The following is a 21,429-nucleotide window of genomic DNA, read 5'->3' on the forward strand; positions in this document are numbered from 1 at the left end:
ATATGAATACCCTTTTGATTTTATATACATAGGCAGATATTGCCTGTGAATTGTTTTCAAGGGGAGCTATTTAGTTATAACTTTCCCCCACATCTATCTAGCTACCTATTTGTACACTCCCCCCTCACTTGAACACTTAACAAATATGGGGCAGTTTTGTATAAACAACAAATATATACACTGTATAAACAGAGTGCTATGCATATAAATAGGAAACTTCAAGAATGTGGCCTCCTCATCATGCAGTATTTTTACCTAAATAGATGGGAAGGAAATTATTATTACCACACCAGGCTAACAATTTTTTTATGCAAACATTTGGTAATAAAGTTGGGGTGGAATGAATAATGCTAAAAATGTAAATAAAAAACTTTAAAATTTAATATGCAACTGTCTCCAGCAAACACACGTGGCTTTGAAAATCCCTACAATCTGGAGGCCCAAAGCAGCTTCAATGATGATCCAATCACAGCTTCACACCACTAAACTATTAAAACCATTTTATTAGCTAAAGATACCTGAGATAATTAACAATTTGATATGACCTGAAATTTTAAAATTTTAAGCTATATTTCATGAATCCTTAAAGTCCTTAATAATTAGGACTTAAAAACAAAAGTGAGGAATTGTGATGGAAAAGATGAGAGATAATTTCTAAGACTGGCACTCAGGACATTAATTATTCTTCTTCATTCATGATTTTGATACTGTCCTTAGCAAATGAATAGAACCACTTTATATCACTGCATTTGAATTCTGAGTCAGAGCAGGGGAGCTAGGAAGGTAAATTTCCATTTTATCCTTTTAACTGGAAAACAAGCCTATACTGACATTTCTCAGTGAAACTTAACATTTGAAACATTTCTCCTTTGAGTTTACAGCCGTGTGATTACAAACCCCACAATGACATAAAAAATAGTGCATTTTCCAAGAAATAATTTGTGATCCTTTTCAACATCTTTTATCTGAGAAACAGCCATGGCTAAAAGCCCAACAGAAATATCCCATGGGTTGGGAAGTGCATCCATTGGGCAAGGAATATATGGATCCTTTCTCTTTTATATCTCAAATGCTTTTAAATGGGAAAAAAGTTCCAAACCTCTCAGCTAAAGCAGTGCACAGAGCACTTCTGTGTGCTCTATAGCACAGCTCTTAGCCCAAAATCACAGATGCCCATAAAGTCCAGACAGTGCATTTGTGTAGGATTATCTTGGTCTCTCTTTGCTATCTTCTATCCTGGCTGCCACTTCCCAAATTGCATCACTCAGGTTCTCACCCTGTGTCATCCAAAATCTGAGGCGACCTCCAGAAGTTGCTGTGACAGCTGATGACAGAAGTGTGCTCTGTGCAACAATGCAAGGCAGATCCATGTCAGCCAAGTGACTGCTCTCCATCTCCACCCCGGTTGCACAGCATTGCTTCCACCACAGCTCTTCAAAGAGGTCTTTAGGCAGAGAATGAAGTGCACTGAAGCTTTTCTAAAGGAGCATTTACAGGCCTACAGCTATGCTCCTACTGCAGCATACTCCTGAGTAAATCCCACCAGACACTAAAGCTGCAAGATAAACATCAGTGGTTTGAAAATGAAATAAACACCGCAAATCATTGTGAAAGCTGATTAAGGAAAGTAAAAAACATGTGATGAGGGCTACTAATGATCACTATTAAAGAGCAGCAAAAGAAATAGTGTGTTCAGCAGCAAAATTTTCTTTACTGTCTGTTAACTTACAAAGTCAATATAAAATTAGACTTTTCAGATATTCCCAAAATTTCCAAGGCTTCAATTTTAAAGAAGAAAGCTTCTTTAGTGAAACCTTAATGAATTTCTGAGGAATAAGAGCATTGAGAATAAAAATAAAAGCTATCTACAGATTCCCAAAGAAAGCAAGAAATCTGCTGTTCCCTACAGTTATCAGTCTAGCTACTGCTACCTTTCTAAACCAAAATGAGCACACTCAAAAGGACCAACCAGTTCTTGGCTCCCACTGAAGCTGAATAACCCAGCTATCTAAGTCAACAGCAAGATTTCCATGAACACCATCAAGAACAGGCTCTCATGTTCTTCCTGACACACATTTGTGACCGGAGTAATTCTGTCAACACAAATCTAAATTCATGAATGAACCTAAGGCAAACAAACACAACCCAAAGCAATCTCACATACACACAACCATAGCCCTTTGACATCTATCCTGTACTATCAAGAAAGAACTTGATGGTACAGGATCTATGCCTTCTTTATGCATAGCAAAGGAAACAGAAAGTACAGATAATGCTCAGCCTTCAATTCCTACTGAGAGACAGATATGTGTAGGAGAGAGAACGCAAGGAAATGGTAGCAAAAAATAATAACAGTCTCATGGATTTGTTTTTTAAATTCTTTTTTATCCCCTCTAGTTTTTCTGCAAGGAAAGTTTCTTACAAAAAGGAATAAGAATGCAAGCCCTGAATTAGAGAAGCCGTCAGCAAGGAGGACAGTATTAGGAGTCAAAACCTGCAGGAAGAGGCCGTGAAACAATATCCTAAAATCCCAAGGGGGAGGAAAAAATACCTCAGCCAAAATAAAGCAGCTGCATAGAAGCAGTTGATTAGTGCAGGCTACAGTGATAACTTGCAGTGGTCTGAGGGGCCTGCTCTCACTGGCAAATATCCACTGCACACTGGCCTGTCAGGCCTTGGGCAATGTGCAACACACATAGAAAACCTGATAGTTAAAACAAAGCATGTGTCTTCTCACATTTTATACCAAAATCTGTCTATAACTCCAGCTTTTCTAATTATTTATAAGTTAAAACATAGACACTCATTAGGTTTTCTTAGACTTTATCCTTATAAGAGTGATGCAATACTGTCATTTTAATTCATTATCCGCTTAGCTTTGATAATGAGGAAGATGCCCAATATAATTTAACTCTATGAAGAAACACAGTATTACAATTGCCTTCAAAATGTGCAAAATAATTCAAGCAAGCCACTTTAAGTTTAGTGCTTTTTATTCTTCATATTGACTACAGAATTGTTTTTTTTTGTTTTGGTTAATAAATCTAAACATTGACTATAAATTAATCAACACCAAAAGTTCCTAATGGAACTCAGCTACTGAAGTTCTGTTTTTAAATTTTACAAAAGTCTTAAAAAAGTTCAAAGGTATTAAAAATGTACAGACTGTATACCTTTTATAAACCTTTAAGCATTGTAAGAAACTGTTCTCTGCTGTTAAAAAGAAAAACTGCAACATTGCCTTCTGTAGATTTTTTATAAAAAACCCCTAAGCTAGTAAGGTACTATAAAATGCTTTGCATATAAAAGAAAACAAGACTCTGAGACAGAAAAACCACGTGATATTGAAAGATTTAATTTACATCCAAAAGAAAGCACAATGAAGAATCAGTGTGTTCAGTGAGCATATTAAAAAAACAGCAGCTAGGACATTTTGAAATGCACCATTGGAATGCATTTAAGTTGAGCACAAAACACATGTTTGAGACCACTAATGGAATTTTTCATTATTGTTCTTCTGAATATAGCCCAATTCAATTTCAGTAGATGCTTAGATTTAGGCACATAAATGCTCCTTTTGACTTCAAAGTACGGATTCATGAACCGCTTTCTGATTGCAGAACTATGTCATTTTTGGAGAAGGTAAAAATGCTGTTCTCCAAAGGTATTAAATAGTAACATTTATTATCATCCACACTGAAAAATATACCTAGAGAAATAACAACCTATACCACAGTGAATTAGCAGTATGATGGATAGGGATGAATTTTTCAGAAGAATTGATAATGACCTAATTCCTGGGAAATACTGCTGTGGTTGCTACTTTACCCACTTTCTCATTAATAGGGAAAATTGATCAGGTCCTCCTTCCCTCATCTAAAAACTATCTAAAGACAGTGATGGACAGTGGAAAATGAGCAGTCTGGACAGCTGAGTCAGAAGTTTAGTTTTTCTTAGTTTGGTGTGATGCTTGTGAAAACCAGAAAGTCTCCTCAGTGCTCCTACTGCCTAGCCCACTTTCTCCCTTTCTCTCCACTCTAACTTCTCAAGTGCAAACCATCCCTCAGACTTCTGCCTGGCAGCAGAGACCTTACAGTTCAGCAGAACAAGAGACAGACCTAACCCACAGACAGAAGGGCAGGGAAGGTTCCCAGGTTTGCATTCCCCAGTGAAACTCATTAAGCAAGTTACTTCTCAGTAACTACTTCTGAATTTCTTGAAGGTAGGATGTACAAAAATATAATCAAAATACTCTAACTGCCCCATGGCAACATGTTCCAACAGCTGTCTAGATGATACAAACCTTAGGAAAGAAAGGATTACTAAAGTTCAATAAATATATATCATTTGAACCAGACAGGTAATTAAAATTGAAAGACAAAATATAAGAAATTAAAGATGCAAATTATCAGGTAGTTACCTCATTTTACGGTGATTATATTATACTAGAGAACCCAAGATAAATATTAGTGATAAGCAGAGCCATATACACAGAACAGAAACTAGTACTATAAAACCAGAAAATAGAATTTTAAAAAAGCATTTACTAAATACTAGTATTCCCTTATTTTGGTTGGACAATGATATAGCCAGTGTTAAACAAAATTGTGGGGAAAAAGGTAATAGCCATTTACAGTTCAGAAAAAAATAAACTGCTAAGCAAACTGTCTCATACCTGTTGTACTATTGTTGTTAGTTCCAGACAGAGTTGTATGACATTATTTCTTGTAACTGAGTAATCTGTGACAGCAGCAAAAGGTGATCTAAAAAAAGAAGAAAAAAAAAGAAAAAAGTTGAATAGCACTACCAGATATCCACCTGCAGTTTTAAGTTCCTCTTTCAGAAATTCCATTTATAAAAGCATTACTCCTAACAGTTTACTTCTGGACTACCTTTACTCCCCCAGAAGAAGCCCAGCTGGCCTTCTGCACTGGTTTGGGAATACCCTTATAAAGACAGCCAGAGGCACTACTTCCTCCTGTGATATGAACAGTGTCCAGATGTGAATGAGATCAGAGAAGCTTTTGGCTGATTCACTGGGATTCTTGGGATTTGATCTAATATCTGGGAGAAGTAGTAGAGGGACTTGGAATAGGTAGAATCTAGAGTGGGAAACAGCATTTAAAGCCAGAGATGCATCAATGAATGCTGAGAAGTGGCTGCAAAGTCTAAACTGGAATCACAACTCAACATTCTCACACACTGTGCTACAGTCAGAACTGCTTAGTGAAATGAACAGCGTAATCCAACATTCACAGACCTTACCTACATGTGTCCTAGCCTTTAAAAACTTTATATCAGGATGTTTAAAATGCTTGACTACCTGGAAGCTTGCCTGCCTTCTAGAGGCACTGCTAAAATATATTTGGTTAGTGAAGCTGGCAGTCATCTGATTTGTGTTCTACAAGCCTCTCAAACTGTAAGCTCATATATGTGACTTATTCTTTATTCAAGAAGTAGCCAAACACTAGGCAGGACTGTTATTTTCTCTAAGAGGAGTCAAGAGCTTGACTTTATTAGGATTTTATGGGCATTATTAGCATCACAAAGATAGCATTTGTCTCTAATATACCTGCTTCAAACATTTAAAACACACAAAAAAACAGGTGGTAGTGAGGTTGTCTTTATATCAGGATGGGTGACTGATACCTTCCCCAACTGGCTTCTTTCATCACTTCGCATACAGTTGCATCTACCTTGAGGAGTGAAGAGTTTTACAGCACTGCTTGGTATTATGCCTTCCTTATTTAAGCCTAAAGATATTTCCAGTACAAAGAACTTTGCTATAAGCAAGTGCCAGTGATAGCTGTAAATACTCTGTTTCTACTGGTACTAATAGGTGTCTAAATTGCATTAATTCTAAACACAGAATTACTGAAATTTTAGTGTGGGCAGATTTGGAATTGTCCATTAATAACCCCATGTGAACTCCACTATCTCTGATGGTTTCATCTCACGCTCTCTTTCTTCTCTAGGGCTCTCAATCCAGCCCTGATGGTACATAAGACAGAATTAACTCTGAGGTGCTTAATTAAGTCAACCAGCTTCAATTTTATATAATACATCACACAATGACATCCACTTTCTGCCTTTATTTTCTAGAGAGGAAACCAGTACATTCTTTTAAAATGAAAGTACAGACACTGGAAGCTAAGGTAAGTTCCAAAAGGTGCCTTATGATAGTCACTGGACATAGACATACACTCACAATTCAGAGTCCAAGTTTCCTGCAGCATATGACAACCACACAGTAGGGACACACTAGAGCAGGCCAACCCACAGGCAGACCCGGAGATTATTTCTGAAGTTTAGGACATATATGAGCATATTAAAGGATGAAAGGTAACAAGGTAACTGAACTGCTTGGTTATGAACCACAACTGAGCTCAAGAAGTATTTGGGCAATGCTTTCGGGCACATGGTGTCATTGTCAGAGTCAGGAGATGGACTCCATGATCACAATGGGTCCATTCTAACTTGGGATTCTGTGATTCTGTGATGATTGTGTTTGAAGAAGTACATTAGTCAAGATGTACAAAACCACTGATTTTTCCTTCCATAATTGTAACTACTGAGGTTCTGAAATCTACCTGAAACCTTGATTTAAAAAGGTCATGCTCATTTAGGAACTTACTTTTATTGAAGATGAATGGAATCAAACTAGCAAATGGTATTATTTTACTTTAAGTATGGGTGTTAATACAATTTGATCCTGAAATTACACAACTGGAATCTATTTGACATTTCACAGCCTCCAGCATTTCTCTAAACAAAATCACACAGTAGGCTTTGGCTTCTAATACCACATCATCCTCCCTCATACTTTTGTAATTTAGTTTGGTTTCACGGTTCATGAGAAAAATAAGAGTATTTTTTATCATCATTACTCTTAGTGAAAATCATTAGAAATGCCCCAAATAAACTTTGTTTACTTTAAAGAGCAGGCAAAGGGACTGAGACATTACTCATTTTAGTTACATTTAAGTTATCCCAGTGAAGACTTACTGGCAACAGCATGTCAAGCAGGCAGCAAGGGTGTCAGCAGGAGGAAGAAGACTACTAGAAATCAACAACTAAGATGTAAGGTTTTGAGAAGTGCTTCACAACTTAAAAAGATAAGGAGGCAGATTCATAGTTTAAATAAACTCTGCTTCTGCAGAAAACCAAAGGGATCCTCCAATTGCCTCCTCTGGAAGTCTCTGCAGCTTTTAAACCTACTCCCTTGCATCAATTTCTGCCTCTCTGGGGTATTTTCTCCCCATCTCCCGTTCAGACCCCATCCCTGAAGGCAATCTACATTCACAATTACACAGCCACTTCTACACAAGCAGCTGGATAAATGGGAAAGACCTCTCTAAATATGTGCCTCCAAAGGAAATGTATTTTGGGATTCCATCCCAAGCCTCAACTTCAGTTGCCAAAGTCCAGCAAGAGTCAGTGTAACAACATGCCAGCAGTTTCAAAAAAAAATAGCAACAGAAACTTCACTGTAGTATCACCAACTGGATTTCACAGTGAAAAATTTGACAAAAAAAAAAAAACAACTCTTCATTGGTGATATACCCATTGCTTACAATTTTAATACTTCACAATATTATTGACTGTGAATAGATGAATCAACTTGTATAAATGCAAATAAAGCCTACATATAGTATAACTTCAGATGGCTGCTAAAACACTTTCTTCCTTGAGACCTGCACCAGGTGTAAGAAATTCCCTGTTTAATTAGACAACTTCTCTCTACTTAAAAAAAAATAATATATCCTTGGCTTGGCAAAGTCACTTCCATCACTTGCAATGCTTCTATGCTTTTCTTTCAAAGCCACATTTTTCACAGACCCTAGGACCTTCAGGTCTGAGGAGCCTCATACAACTACAGTGAAGAAAATTCCCTGAGAAAAACTTGCAATTTTCAAATTGCAATTTTCAAATGGACCTGTACTGTCCAATTTGGTGCTTTTAAATTAAAACAGGAAGTAAAGAACTGCCTTGTTCTGGGGCCACATGTTGTCTCACTTCCTGCTGTAACATTGATCTGTGTCTCATTGTCTCACCTCTCACAGGCATTTCCAAGATATTTCCAATACACATTTCCCTCTTTGTGGAAGATTTTTTTACTGTTTCTCATGTAATTTGTTTGTTCTTCCTTCAAAATTGTGATTTCCTTACAACACGCACATGAAAACACCTTTGTAGCTCCACAGCATGCCTACCACATGCCCTTTCCACATCTCCTCTTCCAAACCTCTGCTGGTTTCCCATTTTCATTATTTCTCTAACCCTTCTATAACTGATATCTTAAGGAAAATAAATTTACACAATCACGTGAATGCTTTTGCAAACACATGGTATTTTTTGCCTTAAGTCTCCCATTTTCTCCATCCTTCTCCTTTCCAACACTTGAGGCCATTAGTCATTTTCAAACCACTTTCACAAATGAGTGGGTAATGGGTTACAAGGATAATTAAGTTCATAGACATTTTGTGATCATGAATACAGCTGGAAAAGTGGGAACCATGATATTTTGTCACTGTGCAAACCCACATTGTGAACCTTTACCTTACGATACACCAGGGTAAGATGAAGAGCTTTGAAACACCTCATCCACAGGGAAAAAACACTGGTGCTTACTTTTTTTTTTTATTATTAACACTAAAGTCCATCAACTTCAATGCCCTGATCTATATAGTATGTAAGGTTTTCCTAAGATAAGGCATGAAAAGGCAACAGGTTCTTTTCACACTTTTTTAAACCAGTGTTGGACATAAATAATCTAACAGCTCTGAAATGTGACTTTGTTTATACACATGTAATGTAGGCTGCAACACACATGCATATGTGTACACTTTTATGAATTGAGACCTAATTAGCATTTTTAGCAGCATCAGCATCTTTCAGAATGAAAAAATAAGTTATATTATTAAACATTCATTCATGAAACCACCCTGAAGGACTATTAGAAAAACCAGCCACATTAACATAGCACAGCTAATTCCATCACAGAATTAGAAAATAATACAATTCAACAGCTATTAATAGTCACGACTACTGATTCCACATGAAGAAAAATCCTTCAAAATCAATTAAAAATTTGCAAAGGAGATGCATACCCTCAGTACTTCTACATTATCAACTTCTTTGTCCTCATACGCTTTAGCCTCCTCATCTGTCTTCTTCATATAACATTAAGGGGAAATAATACATAGAAATAACGATTTTCACTTTAAAAAGTTGCAATTTGGACAAATTCAGACTGCTGTTAGTAAAAGCATAACCCAAACCAAAAATTAATCCTATTTCACCATTAGTTGTAGTACTGAGATATTTTATAACAATAAACACTGTGAGCGGTTTAAAACCAGTATCATACTTATTTTATCACCCTAACAAGGGAAAACATCCTCAAAGCCTTTTGATTAAACATAATAGTCCAAAATCTTTCAAGAGAGAGGCAACCAAAGCAGTACTATAATGCAGTCTTCAAAGGCAACATATTAGGGTCAAATAAAAATCTGAATGCACAATACTGTTGTATATACACTGCCTAAGCCATCCAAGGTTCATAGTTCTAGGCTTTCATGAAACAAACATTTCAGTTGTATTTCTAATGGAACTGCTTTATGTAGAATCAGGGAAGAATGCAGTAAAATTCACACTGGACAAAGGAACTCTTTAAATGAGTGCTCTATTAAACTTCTTCAGCTGTTCCAGGAGCACAATACAGTTAAGTACCATAGCATTCTGAGGCAGCACTTACTGACAGGTTTGGTATACCACTCAAACCAGCAAAAAGGGAAATGCATAAAGGAAACAAGATTCAAAGGTTTAAGGCTGAAACCCAGTTGACAAACAGTGCAATACTGGTGGGGTGAGTAAAGAACCACTAAAGTCTTTTATTTCTTTTTGCTTGGGTTTCATTTGTTTACTCCCACTACCTTGTGTACAAAGCAGATTTACCCTGTCAGGACAAGTAATAATCAAGCACAGCTAGCAGGACTCTATGAAGTTTCTAATAAAGGAGACTAAACCAGTAACACTTTCTTTGTAAGTAAGAAGTTATGGGCTTACAAACAATGCACCTCTTTACTAAACCTACAAAACAGTCACACCATAAACATCATCAGGGCTCATTCACCAAAAACAATGAGGCAAAGAAACCCAGCTGAATACATTCTACCTACAATGGAAGGAAATGTATGCATTGGGTATGTCACCATGGTGAAAAGAAGGACATCCATTTTGGTGTAGGGAGCGTTCTCCTACTACAATGCTTTACACAATGCACACTTAGAGGGTGTGCTAAACCTGAACACCCAGAATTGTTCAGTCACAAACCAAAAGCATTTACATCATTGCAGGCTGCACTTCTCTGATGCATTGAAGCATCACCAAGAAAAGCCCATGGTGTAAGGATATCCTGTTCTGCTGTCAGCCACTGAAGCATTCAAATGTCCTTAACTTCAGGAACAGGTTTTACTATTATTTAATAGGATTTCTGAATGGATACAACTGCTTCACAGAATTGTAGCAATTCATGCCAGTACCAAAATAATTTGCCCACCTGAGTTTTAGAAGTTATAGGATTATACCCCACTATTCTGGGAATGACCCTAAAAGCAGACCTAGACTTGCCTAAAAGGCCTTTCACTGTGAAAGTTTACATCTTTTTTTTATTTCCATCAGCAATTTTACCATATATTTTATATAACCAACAACTTCTAGCTACAGTTAGGTTTTTATTCACCTTTTTTTTTTTTCCATTTTCTTCATGTACCATGCGTCCAGACAGCAGTGGTAACTTAATCAGACTGATGCACATTTGTCAGCCTCCTAGCTTTTCTCTGGCCACAGCACTGAAAGTCTTGAATACAAAAATCTATCTCCACAAAATCTCTTTGTTTCTCCTACTTAGACTGCAGTGTAATCTGCAGCAGCACTTCAAGTTTTTTATTTTCAAAAAGAGGATAGCGCTAGTATGAAAAACAAGAGCTACAGAAGAGCTGCTGTGAAAGACATATTGAATCTCTGCCCACACAGATGGCTGAGTCAAACAGTACATGAAAAAATCCAGTGGTGCTTGACAAATCCTAATTCACGACTATTGAAACCTGTGACACAACAACAGACGCAAAACGCTGTAGTAGTTATCTCATGGGAAGTTGACTGTATTTTTAAAATGCTTAAAACTAAAAAAAAAACCCAAAACCTACCACATTATCTTAGTCTCTTTAATGAGGACTCACACAGTCCTAAAAACAACCAATCCTTCTTCACTACAATTCTCTAAGTCTGTGTTTATACTTTATACAGATATTACTCCTATTGTTAAGATCCAAAATGTTCTATTGATGCTGCATAAGATATATGGTATAAGGAGTCCTTGCTCCAGATAACATGGCCCAAACACTGGACTAGACAGGAAGAAACCCAGAAACACAACTAAGAATTCTATTTATTGCTTAGTGCAATCTGCAGGAAATACAGATTTCCAGGGATTTTGGTTGGCAAAGACAACTGAATGTGGTGAGGGTGAACAAAGAGAACATATCAAAGCAGGAACAACGTAGGAGATGACATCACAAGAAGTTTGTGCTGGCAGAGCAAGGAGAGAAACGGGAAGAGACAGAGCTCATGAAGCTGCCTTCAAATGTCACCTCAGTCCAGGTTTGCTAAGGATCCTTCCTCTTCCACAAAGAACAATACAGTTCTTCCCAGTCAGGACTACAGTAATGAGCTGTACCTGTTAAATCCAGCAGTCCCATGAAAGAAAAACATATGATGTACAGTGGGACTTGAAGAGAAAGAATGAGGTGCTTAAAGGATTTGTAAAAGCCTTTTGCTCCCAACGCTGTCTTCACTTTGCAGCTTCTGATTCATTAGGAGACAAATTCAACACTCAGAGTTGTGCCAGCTTCTGAAGAAGATACAACTTTCTGTTTGCCTGTCAGGTGGTCTGCTAAGATCTGGGAGAAAATCTATTGAATGAATCTGAGCACTCAGGAATTCAGGATTCAGTGTGATTTCAGTACTGCAACTGATAGGTATCAGCAAATCAATAGAAAAAAAATGAGCTGGGAGTACAGTACAAGACCTGGCTGGGTCCTAAGCAGAGAGAAAGCTACTTATAGGCACTGGTAAATGCTCTAAACTCAGAAGAATTTTCTGGGATCCCCATGATATCATTACTTTCCAGTTTATGCTTGCCTCTAGACAACAACTGGGAAGTTTTCACTGGTGTCATTGAAGATGCAAGTAACACGGTAAAATCCTAACAGAATTTTGTTAAAGATGGAAAAAAGTAACTTCAGCTCTCAAAATCCTTGAGGTGTTCATATGTACCTTTTAGATCATGAAAGCCATTGATGGATAATGTATGGATGGATAATGTATACATAATTCAGAAATTGCAGAGGCAGTGAATACCAACACATCCACACATAAAGCAACATTTTACAAAGTGCTTTTCAGGTGGATTATAAATGTGTGGTCTAAGAATAAAACTTTAATCAGGATTAACAGAAGTAAATATACCTAATTTCAATTTCAATTAAATGTGCAGATACTATTGGACATACTTGTGCATAGAAAAAAAATATTTTCATGAGGTTAGAAATACCTTTATGCCAAAAAAATTGCAACACATTCATAGTGAAAATCCACAGTAGTGAATTTTAATCAGTAATCCTAATTAATTTACACATTTTTAAATATTCCTCACCAGGATGGAGTGAATCAGCCCTACAGAAAGCAGAAGAATTTCCAGGAATCTGACACATCAGAGAAGAAGGAAGATAAAGAAAGGTGACATATATTACTATTCCAAAGAATATAACTTTCATGAATTACAGGAGTAAAGACTGAACAGAACTCCAGAGATTTATCTGGAAGTCTAGAAGACCTGATTGACTGTAATTAGAAGACCTGATTGACTGTAATTCCAGAGAAGTATCACAGGAGACAGTCAATACCAAGTTGCTTTGATCAGGTAAGCAGTTTCTTGCCATAGCCTGAAGTGTGGGTTTCCATCTGTCTACATTACGTTCGGAGTCAAGTAGAAAGGCATCACCCTTTCACAAAAGACTCATGGGTTTTCAAGGCACCAATCTTGTCAGGAAATTCACTTGGAAGAATTTTAAGATAATGGAGAAAGTATAAAACAAAAGGTTTTAAAGCTATGAAGTCTCCTGAAAGAAGATACATTTTGTGGGCTGAGAAAGTAACAGGAAGTTAAAATTAGACTCAAATGTATCAGTGTGATGACAGTTTCCTTACAGCATGTTACAGCGGAGTTATTCCATGCTCCCCAAAATCCTCAGACAACTTTTTTTTGAAAATAGAATTCTCTTTTAAGTTTTCCAGCTCATAAATGAAACTAAACCAAAACACTTTTAAAGCCTGGCAATAAAAGCTACTCCAATTTTCAGTTAAACTCAATTTCTGACATACATCTGGAAGTAGGACTGCTCCAGGCAAAGACCTGAAACAAAGAGTGTCCTTGGATCGGCCCTGCATAGTCTGCAAGACCACAGTGAAAGTAACTCAGCAAATCACAACTCTCACACTCCTTTAGATAACTGTGCTAGGCATCACGAAGTCCTTTACAATCTTAGGTGTCCCACAGAAACATCATAACCAGAGCACTCACTACAGCAACAAGGGAAGCACAACCTGTATGTTGTTGTCACCATTCCCTATGTATAAAGCCCCATCACTGCATGTCTATACAAGATGGAGTTGCTGCTAGCTGCTTTTCCCAGACATGACCTCAAAATCCACTGCACAGGGGCAGCCTAGCAGGGCAATGGGGTGGACAACCCTAACAGCCACTTCATTCATCCTAATCATCCCCTCTCACAGCCTAAGATGGAACTGGTACTAGAAAACAATGAAAAAACTAAGATTTGGGGTCTAGATTTGATAGTAACAGGTGTGCAGAATAAAATTTAATCCATGTTTCTAACTTTTACTAATCAATTTTTTAAATCTTTCTATCTCCCCCTAGTGGCACCAATACTTTCTTAGAAGGCATACAAGAAGCAGAATCATATTGATATCCAGATGTTCCCATTTCCTGAGAAAAATGTATTTATTGGCCTACCTTCATCCTCATTTCGGGTCTTCACAATTAAGGAAGAACAAACTTTACCAAAATACCCAGACATTCATAAATCAGAAAATTCTTAAAATGTTTTAGAAAACATTTCTTAGAACCAGGTGTTTAGATCTTCAAAAGAACTTTCCTGGAAATCTGAAGCTTTTTTTGGACACTCAAGACAGCATTGCTGAAAGTGTGATATCACCATAATTTCCTTCATTTTTGACTTCTTGGAATTCCTGGGTTTGATCACTGATCATTTCAGCTAAATGCAAAAGTACATGCAGTGCACAGTACTGCAGTGACACACCAGTCCTCAGATACAGATGTTTTCTAGCATTAATAACTATCTTCTTCCTGAACTTCCATTATTAAATTTATATTTAGTTGCAAAAAACCCATTGTTCTTCAATGTGTTAAATGTGTGTACATGTATATGAAATTTACTTTTGAATAACAGACTATCAAAAAAGAACTCAAAACTCCATCAAACAAACAACCAAAACCCAAAACGAACTCTGAGTTCCTACTAGTCAACAGTCTTTTAATCATGACCACAGTTTCAATGAGAAACCAAACAAGATTATTTCTCAACAGAAATCTGTGGCAAAAATTGACTCATCTATGCAAAAGAACATGTTTTTCTACTGTTCTTTCTGTTTCAAAACTCAGTATGATGTGTTGCTTTCTGCCAATAACAATTTTGTGGGGAGAAAAAGTGAAGCCTATACATATTCCAAGCACTAACAGTTTAGAATAGAGCTAAAAATATATTCCCAAATTTTCAAGTCTCAGTACTAAACTCTTTCCATGAGATTGCACTAATTCTCTACACACTGATCTTAAATACCTAAAGAAAAATTTAGGAGCCAACTTTAGGTACTCTGGGTTTAAACCTTGGGGAAAGGCTAGAGAGGGAGTAGAAAAGAAGAAGCAATGGTAGCTGCAATCTTCTGAACAAAACAAAGAGCTTCCAGTCCAGCTTAAGAAGTGGAAAAGATTCAGGCCTCACCTAAACCATTCATATGGAAATAATTTATGGGAGAGTAGTTGGTTTTCCTCAGAAAAACAAAATACACAACAGTAAAACTAAATAATTCTGTTGGATTAAAAAAGTTACACAAATATCATACTCTGAACACATCTTCAGCTGCTTGAAACAAAATAAGATACACCTTTAAATCAAGATAAGCATTTTATTTTCTCTGATGAAAATCCACTGTGATGCATTATATAAAGACTTACACATAGACTAATTTTAACCACTTTAGGAATTTCAATGATCATCTTAAATACCTGCATATTATTCTTGTTATAATTAGAAAAATTCACTACAAATGTAGCAAAAGCACTTCAATCCTGGTCCCACACACGTCCTAGGTAACAGTTTAAAGTGTAGAGCACTACCTCTAGAAAATCAGAAGTATTTCACTGCTATTTAAAAAAACCTAAAACACAACATCTATGTTTGTACACACACACACGCTCTGAAATTATACGCTGACATCCATAAAATGAAAAGTATGATTAGTTTTGGGAACTTGATAGCATCAAAGCAATGAATCTGATTTATGCAAGTTAAATTGCTGCTTTATATTAGTAAAAAATACATATATAACCTAATGATGTCCTCCTGTTGCTTATATGTGTTGCATATATATGTGTAGGGTCATAGTGCATTTGAAGGTACTGTATTGAAACACTAATCTGAATTGCATGCTGACCTAAAAAAAGCAGAATTGGTACAAACATCCTCTTGGAACATATGAATGAATTCTACTTCAATTCAGTTTCTATGTTACATTTTGTAAAGAAGTTGGAGCTTGTTCATGTGCATGATCTGGTTACCTGTGAGACATTTGGGAGATTTTACCTGTCCAACCAAGCCAGAAGACTTTTTGCTGCTCCAATCAGATCCACTACTGATGTCAGAAAATCATTCGGTAATTTGCGACTGGTCCTTCCATCATAGTGACCACTCCTCCTTCTCCCAGTAATGAAGTTCTGCAGATTTTTGGCAGATGCATTCAGTTTGTGAGAAAGGGTTTTTAAATTTTCTGTTTCCAAACCATAGTTCTGCATTGAAAAAAAAAAAGAAAAGAAAGTTAGCTTTACAGATGAACAGAAGAACCAAGAACAGCAAAACTGATGTTCTACTTCATTCCTAGTAATTAAGGCAGAAATACACCCACTCAGTAGTTTTTAAATGTATAGAATGTTCTGTTTCTGAAGTGCATAAAAAGAGAACAAAAGAAGAGCAAAATTATGAGTGATCCTTTAGCTTGTTCTATGTGTAGTGAGAAAAACATCTCAAAGAAAAAACCTAGTCTGGAAAACTGTTTTTCAAAGCAGTGCATCACTGTCATTAGATTACCAGAATCACAGAATGGTGTGGGTTGGAAGGGACCTTCAAGACCATCTCATTCTAACACCCCTGCCATGTACACAGTTACCTTGCACTAGAGCAGAGCCCCATCCAACCTGGCCTTGATCAGAGGGTTCTCTCTGTAGACCTGATGATAAGGGATTGGTACCTCATGTCCATACTCACAACTCCTCAGACACACCTGGCACCAGGCCCAGCAACTTGCAGAAGTATGCAGCATGGACATGGTGTGGCACTAAATTGGTTTTGTTGGCTTCAGAGATCTAAGTTAATTAGCATACTTAAGCTCTTTTTAGCAGTACAGGACCACCACAATCACATACCAAACAATACAGTGCTGCCCTGCACAACCTCTATCCTGTATTATTCATTCATTTAAAGTCAAGTTTTAAACTATGTTTCCATTTGAGAGTCACTCGCTTAAATTACATTCCTTAGCTGTGCAGAAGAGACATAAATAATTATGCAGAAATATTAACAAAAAGTAGTAAACAAACAATATTAACAAACAGCAGCTGGAAATCCTTCAAAAGTACAAGTGTTACCAAAACAGCCCTCAAGAGTGCCCTGATTTAATGTTCAATTACAATAGAATAAAGTACCATCAGTGATTTGTCATTTCTATAAAAGATTTGTTTTCCTCACATACACAAAGAGTGACAGAGTTATTACAAAAAGGACTTATTTGCCTTTGCAAAGGAATAAGCAGTTGCACAGACTTGAGTTTAGTACTCCTCTAAGAGAATTACGGAATTTGGAAGGTTCTCACTTCAGCCACATCAGAGGGTGATAGCATGGGGTGCTGACAACTCGCTCAGTTGACAATGAAATGGGCTACTCATTACAGAGCATGGACCATTTCCTACCACAAACTATGAAGTAGAATGCACAAAGCCCCTCAGATGCACACAGAAAAATCTACTTCCTAATGACACTCCATGACAGCCCCAGCTCTCCTCCCATGCTGATCTGTCCACAAGGAGAGAAAGGAGAAAAGATACACTCATCAATGCTAATTGAAGACTACTGAAGCTTATTCACCTCAGTCTTTTTCTATTGGAATTGAGGGGACAAAATGTGAGGTGGTGATTATTTTACAGCAGTTGTCTTGCTCCCAATCCAAACCACCTACTAAATGAATTTCATCCTCTTTTACTACACAGGGACTGCAGGAACGCTATACTGAAGCCATTCCCAGTGAGCTCCCAGCACTTCCACAACATCCACTCCCATGCCAAGGGGGCTCATGATGGAAAGACTACAGCACACAGCTCATCTGCCGTCTCCCAGCCAGCTCTGTGTGCCTGTAAACTGAGCACACTTTGTGAGGGAGCTGCTCAACCAACAACCATCCTTCTGCAGCAGAAAACGCACTTTGGAACTCTGCTGAAGGGGCCACTGACCATATACTAAGATTGCACTTTATAAACCATTACTGGAACTTTTGTGAACATCCCTATCTCGGGCAAGAAAGGCTCTGCAGGCATGTTTCTCAACTACACAGATGCTGTCCCCTGCCACTACAATCAATCCCAATTAGACAAATTGTATATTTGGGCAGTAACTTTTCCACCATGTACATATTTAAGAGCAATTATACAACAGATAGCATTGGGTTATAAATAGAGATTACAAGATGAAAACAATTAATTGGGATTGAAAAGAAAAATGCACTTTATTATGCATCTAAACGGCTCATAACTTATTAAACTAGTCCAAAATAAGAAGATAAACATCAGATAAAAACATATCTGTTTTTTCCTGTAGCTTTCTGTGGTTGGCCTGCTGAGGAAGCACGATTAAGGAGTGGGGGGGGAGTAAGCTGAAAAAAGATAACAGGTTTTTTCTTACTTCATTCTGCTTCTTGAGCATCTAGCTCATTTTGGCAAAATTAATGGGGGAAGAAATAAATGAAAAATATTCTGGATGAATGATACATCACCAAAAATGTCTTAAAGACCGGCCACAAGCAAGCCCAAACAACATGGCACTCACACCCCCACACGTGGGGGTACAACCACAGGCTGCAGGCCAGCCACGGGCCTGCTCACAGGGCTGCCTTCTTTCTGACACACTGAAACGCCGAATTTCTTAATTCAGCAGGCTGTTCCTAAGGAGCTGAGTCTGATAATCCAAAAATAAAACTAAGGTGGGTGAGGAAGGGGTGTGTGGGTAGGGTGCCATACAAGGCCAGGCACCTTCTTGTCACGCCAGCCGTGCCCCACACAGGGCCCAGAGCCAGTGGAGACCACGCTGATGCTGAGGTGGGATCCCAAAGGTCCTCAACAACCCCAGATTATTTCAGCTCCCCCTCTTTTGCCATCTCCTCTTTGTCACCCTGTCTGTCCCTCACCTGCTCAGACAGGCAGGTGCTGGTACCCAGCCTGTGCAGGCCGCCATGCCCACCCCAGAGGGAGCCCTGGCAGGCAGCGTGCAGACCTGCAGCACCAGCAGAAAGTAAAGCACCAGAAAAAAAGAAAACCTGCAATATTGAACACTGTAGACCAGGCAAAACACTCCGGTTTTTTTGTACAACAGGAAAATAGGCTGCATTTATGTACACACTTTAGAAAATCAGCTACAAAACCTTAGTCGCTCCCTCTTAATATCTAAGTGATGGCCACCTACAGGCACATTCTTTTTCAGAGGCTGTTTTTCACCATCATGAGGGAAGGAAGAGACAGCATTACAGATTCAAAGCCTGTTTTAACACCTATTCATCAAACGTGTGTGTGTGTGTGTGTGTGTGTGTGTGTGTGTGTGTGTGTGTGTGTGTGTGTTAACACAAAACACTGTGCCTAGGCCACATGTGAATTCAGTCTTAGATGAGGATGGCTTTGGAAAATCTGTAATATCATACAGATAAAGCCAGAGATGGAAAATACAGAGATAAATTTCAGACAAAATATATTTCAGGGCAGCTGTATTTATTGAAGCCTTTAAGTAGAAGGATCCTAAAGCAGCAGCCAAGCTAACAAAATCCTCACTTTGTTTATCACTAATATTTCTGGCCCAAGTTAAAAGCAACCAGAGCTGTGTGTTCTAATACTAGGAAAAAGCATGCTTAAATAAAAAGTGCCAAGTTGAATCATACTTTATATTCAATAATACACTATTAACAACACGGTTTTGTTAGAAAAGCACTGCATTTATTTTCAAGCACTGTAAGAAGATAATTGCAGGCAAAGGAGACAGTTCTTTGTTTTCCCCTAGTCTGCATTTAGCCAGCACTAACAAAAGTTGTGCTTTCATTAGCCAAAATATATTCACAGTCACTGAAAGAGCCACAAAGAAATCTCTGCATGCCTGTAGAGATTACGAGAAGCGACACAAGCCTAGGCATCCACTCCCCCAGTGAGAGGACACAGAGTGTCTTCAGATACCCTGCCCCAACAGAAAAGGCTCTAATGGAGTCCCTTCTGGCAATCATAAAACAAGAACTTGATGAAGCTGAACTACATAGAGTAATAGCTTGCCAGCAGGTGTTTGAACTAAAGGTGGTGGGAGCTATTAATAGACATTGTACCTGCTAATTACTTTTCTGTGCCTTAACATGACAGTGTGAGCGAGGAATTGTAGCTCTTTTCTTCACATGCTGACAAGCAGCAGCTCTAATCACCACTGAGGAGTTTTTTGAGGGTATTTTTGTGAGAACAGCCAGCCTGGTCCCTCTGCAAGCCCATCCTTGCAGGAGCATACCAAGAGTAGGAAGAGAGTTCACAAACCAAATGTGAAAATAAAGCAAACTTTTCTTAAAATAGTTTCATCAATGTTCATTAGTTATGTTCCCTGCTTCCCTCAATCAAAAAAAAAAAGTTAAAATTTAGACCTCATCTCTTTCCTGTGTTAAATTCACTTGATTCTTGATGGTAGGAAATACATCTGACACTCTTAGCACAGCTAAAAAGTAAAGTGTTCCAAACTCGAACAGTGCTAACTAATCTCTGCTGGCTTAGACAGACTGTCTAGAAGATGCCAGGACTTTGGTTTGTGGTATTTTTATAGTGCCCATTCCAAGTGCAAGGCCATCTCAGCTACCTAAATAAGCCAAGCTCAGATCTAAACTCAGTACAATGTGCAACACAGACATAACCACAGTCCCATTAACAAACCCAGAAATCCCTTAGAACAGCTGTCTCGATCACAACTTTTATGCAACCATGAATATCTCTACGTCTCCAAGCACAAATGCTGTATCAAGTTCAGTGACACTGTTTGACTCTTACCAACACTCCAAGACAGGCCTCTCTGCCTACCTTTCTAAATCACTGTGTCTTTTCTTCAGCCCAGAAATCTGAAAACCTTGGGAAACAAAAGGCATGAAAGAATACTGCTGAAAACCATGTGAAGCAAAAGGCATGCAGAGACCAGTGCTCAGTTCTGCTGAAGAGACACGAGATGGGAACTGAAGGTCCTGCTGTAATACTGGTGCTTGTGGGCAAGAAGAAAATAAAAGCAGTATCTTCACCAGACAAGGGAGCAGATAGCAGTGCTTACATTGATTAATTTCTGCTGCTCCTCTGCAGAATGCAACCATGACTGTATAAACTGAAGAAGGTGAAGGTTTATTTTAATTTGGTAACTATTTTTTGTAACACACACAAACAATATAATTTAAAGAAGAGAGAAAATGGCAACCATTTGAAAAGACAAATTTTATAGTCTAGATAGCTGTACTGAGCAATCAATTATGTGTAAAGAAGTGCAACTTCTCAACTACATCTGATACGTCTCAGTAATAAGGATAACTATCACAAGAATGAAATAGTACGTTTTCTCTCCAATGCAATAAAAAGTCATTTTTCACTTATTCACAGGAGTTTTAGGCAAGAATAAAATATGGCTGCTAAGAAATGGACTTAAAATCACCTCAGGTGAGTTTAATTCTTTTCCTCACTATCTTTCCAATGTTTTCACCTTCCACACTTACTTCTTAAGTATCCTTTCT

General features: G+C 37.9%; 1 protein-coding gene across 7 annotated transcripts in view; it reads right to left on the reverse strand.

The window, feature by feature from the left end:
- CNKSR2 (connector enhancer of kinase suppressor of Ras 2) overlaps window positions 1-21,429 on the reverse strand; it is a 206,348-nt gene that overhangs the window by 142,205 nt on the left and 42,714 nt on the right. For all 7 annotated transcript variants that reach the window (XM_063182554.1, XM_063182551.1, XM_063182546.1 and 4 more), the window contains exons 3-4: window positions 15,969-16,171; window positions 4,676-4,763 (exon numbers count right to left, since the gene is read on the reverse strand). In XM_063182554.1, the coding sequence (XP_063038624.1) occupies window positions 4,676-4,763; window positions 15,969-16,171 (291 nt within the window). The remainder of the gene's footprint in view (window positions 1-4,675; window positions 4,764-15,968; window positions 16,172-21,429) is intronic.

The sequence above is a fragment of the Melospiza melodia genome, chromosome 2 (genome assembly GCF_035770615.1).
Source record: "Melospiza melodia melodia isolate bMelMel2 chromosome 2, bMelMel2.pri, whole genome shotgun sequence".
NCBI classification, from domain to species: Eukaryota; Metazoa; Chordata; class Aves; order Passeriformes; family Passerellidae; genus Melospiza; species Melospiza melodia.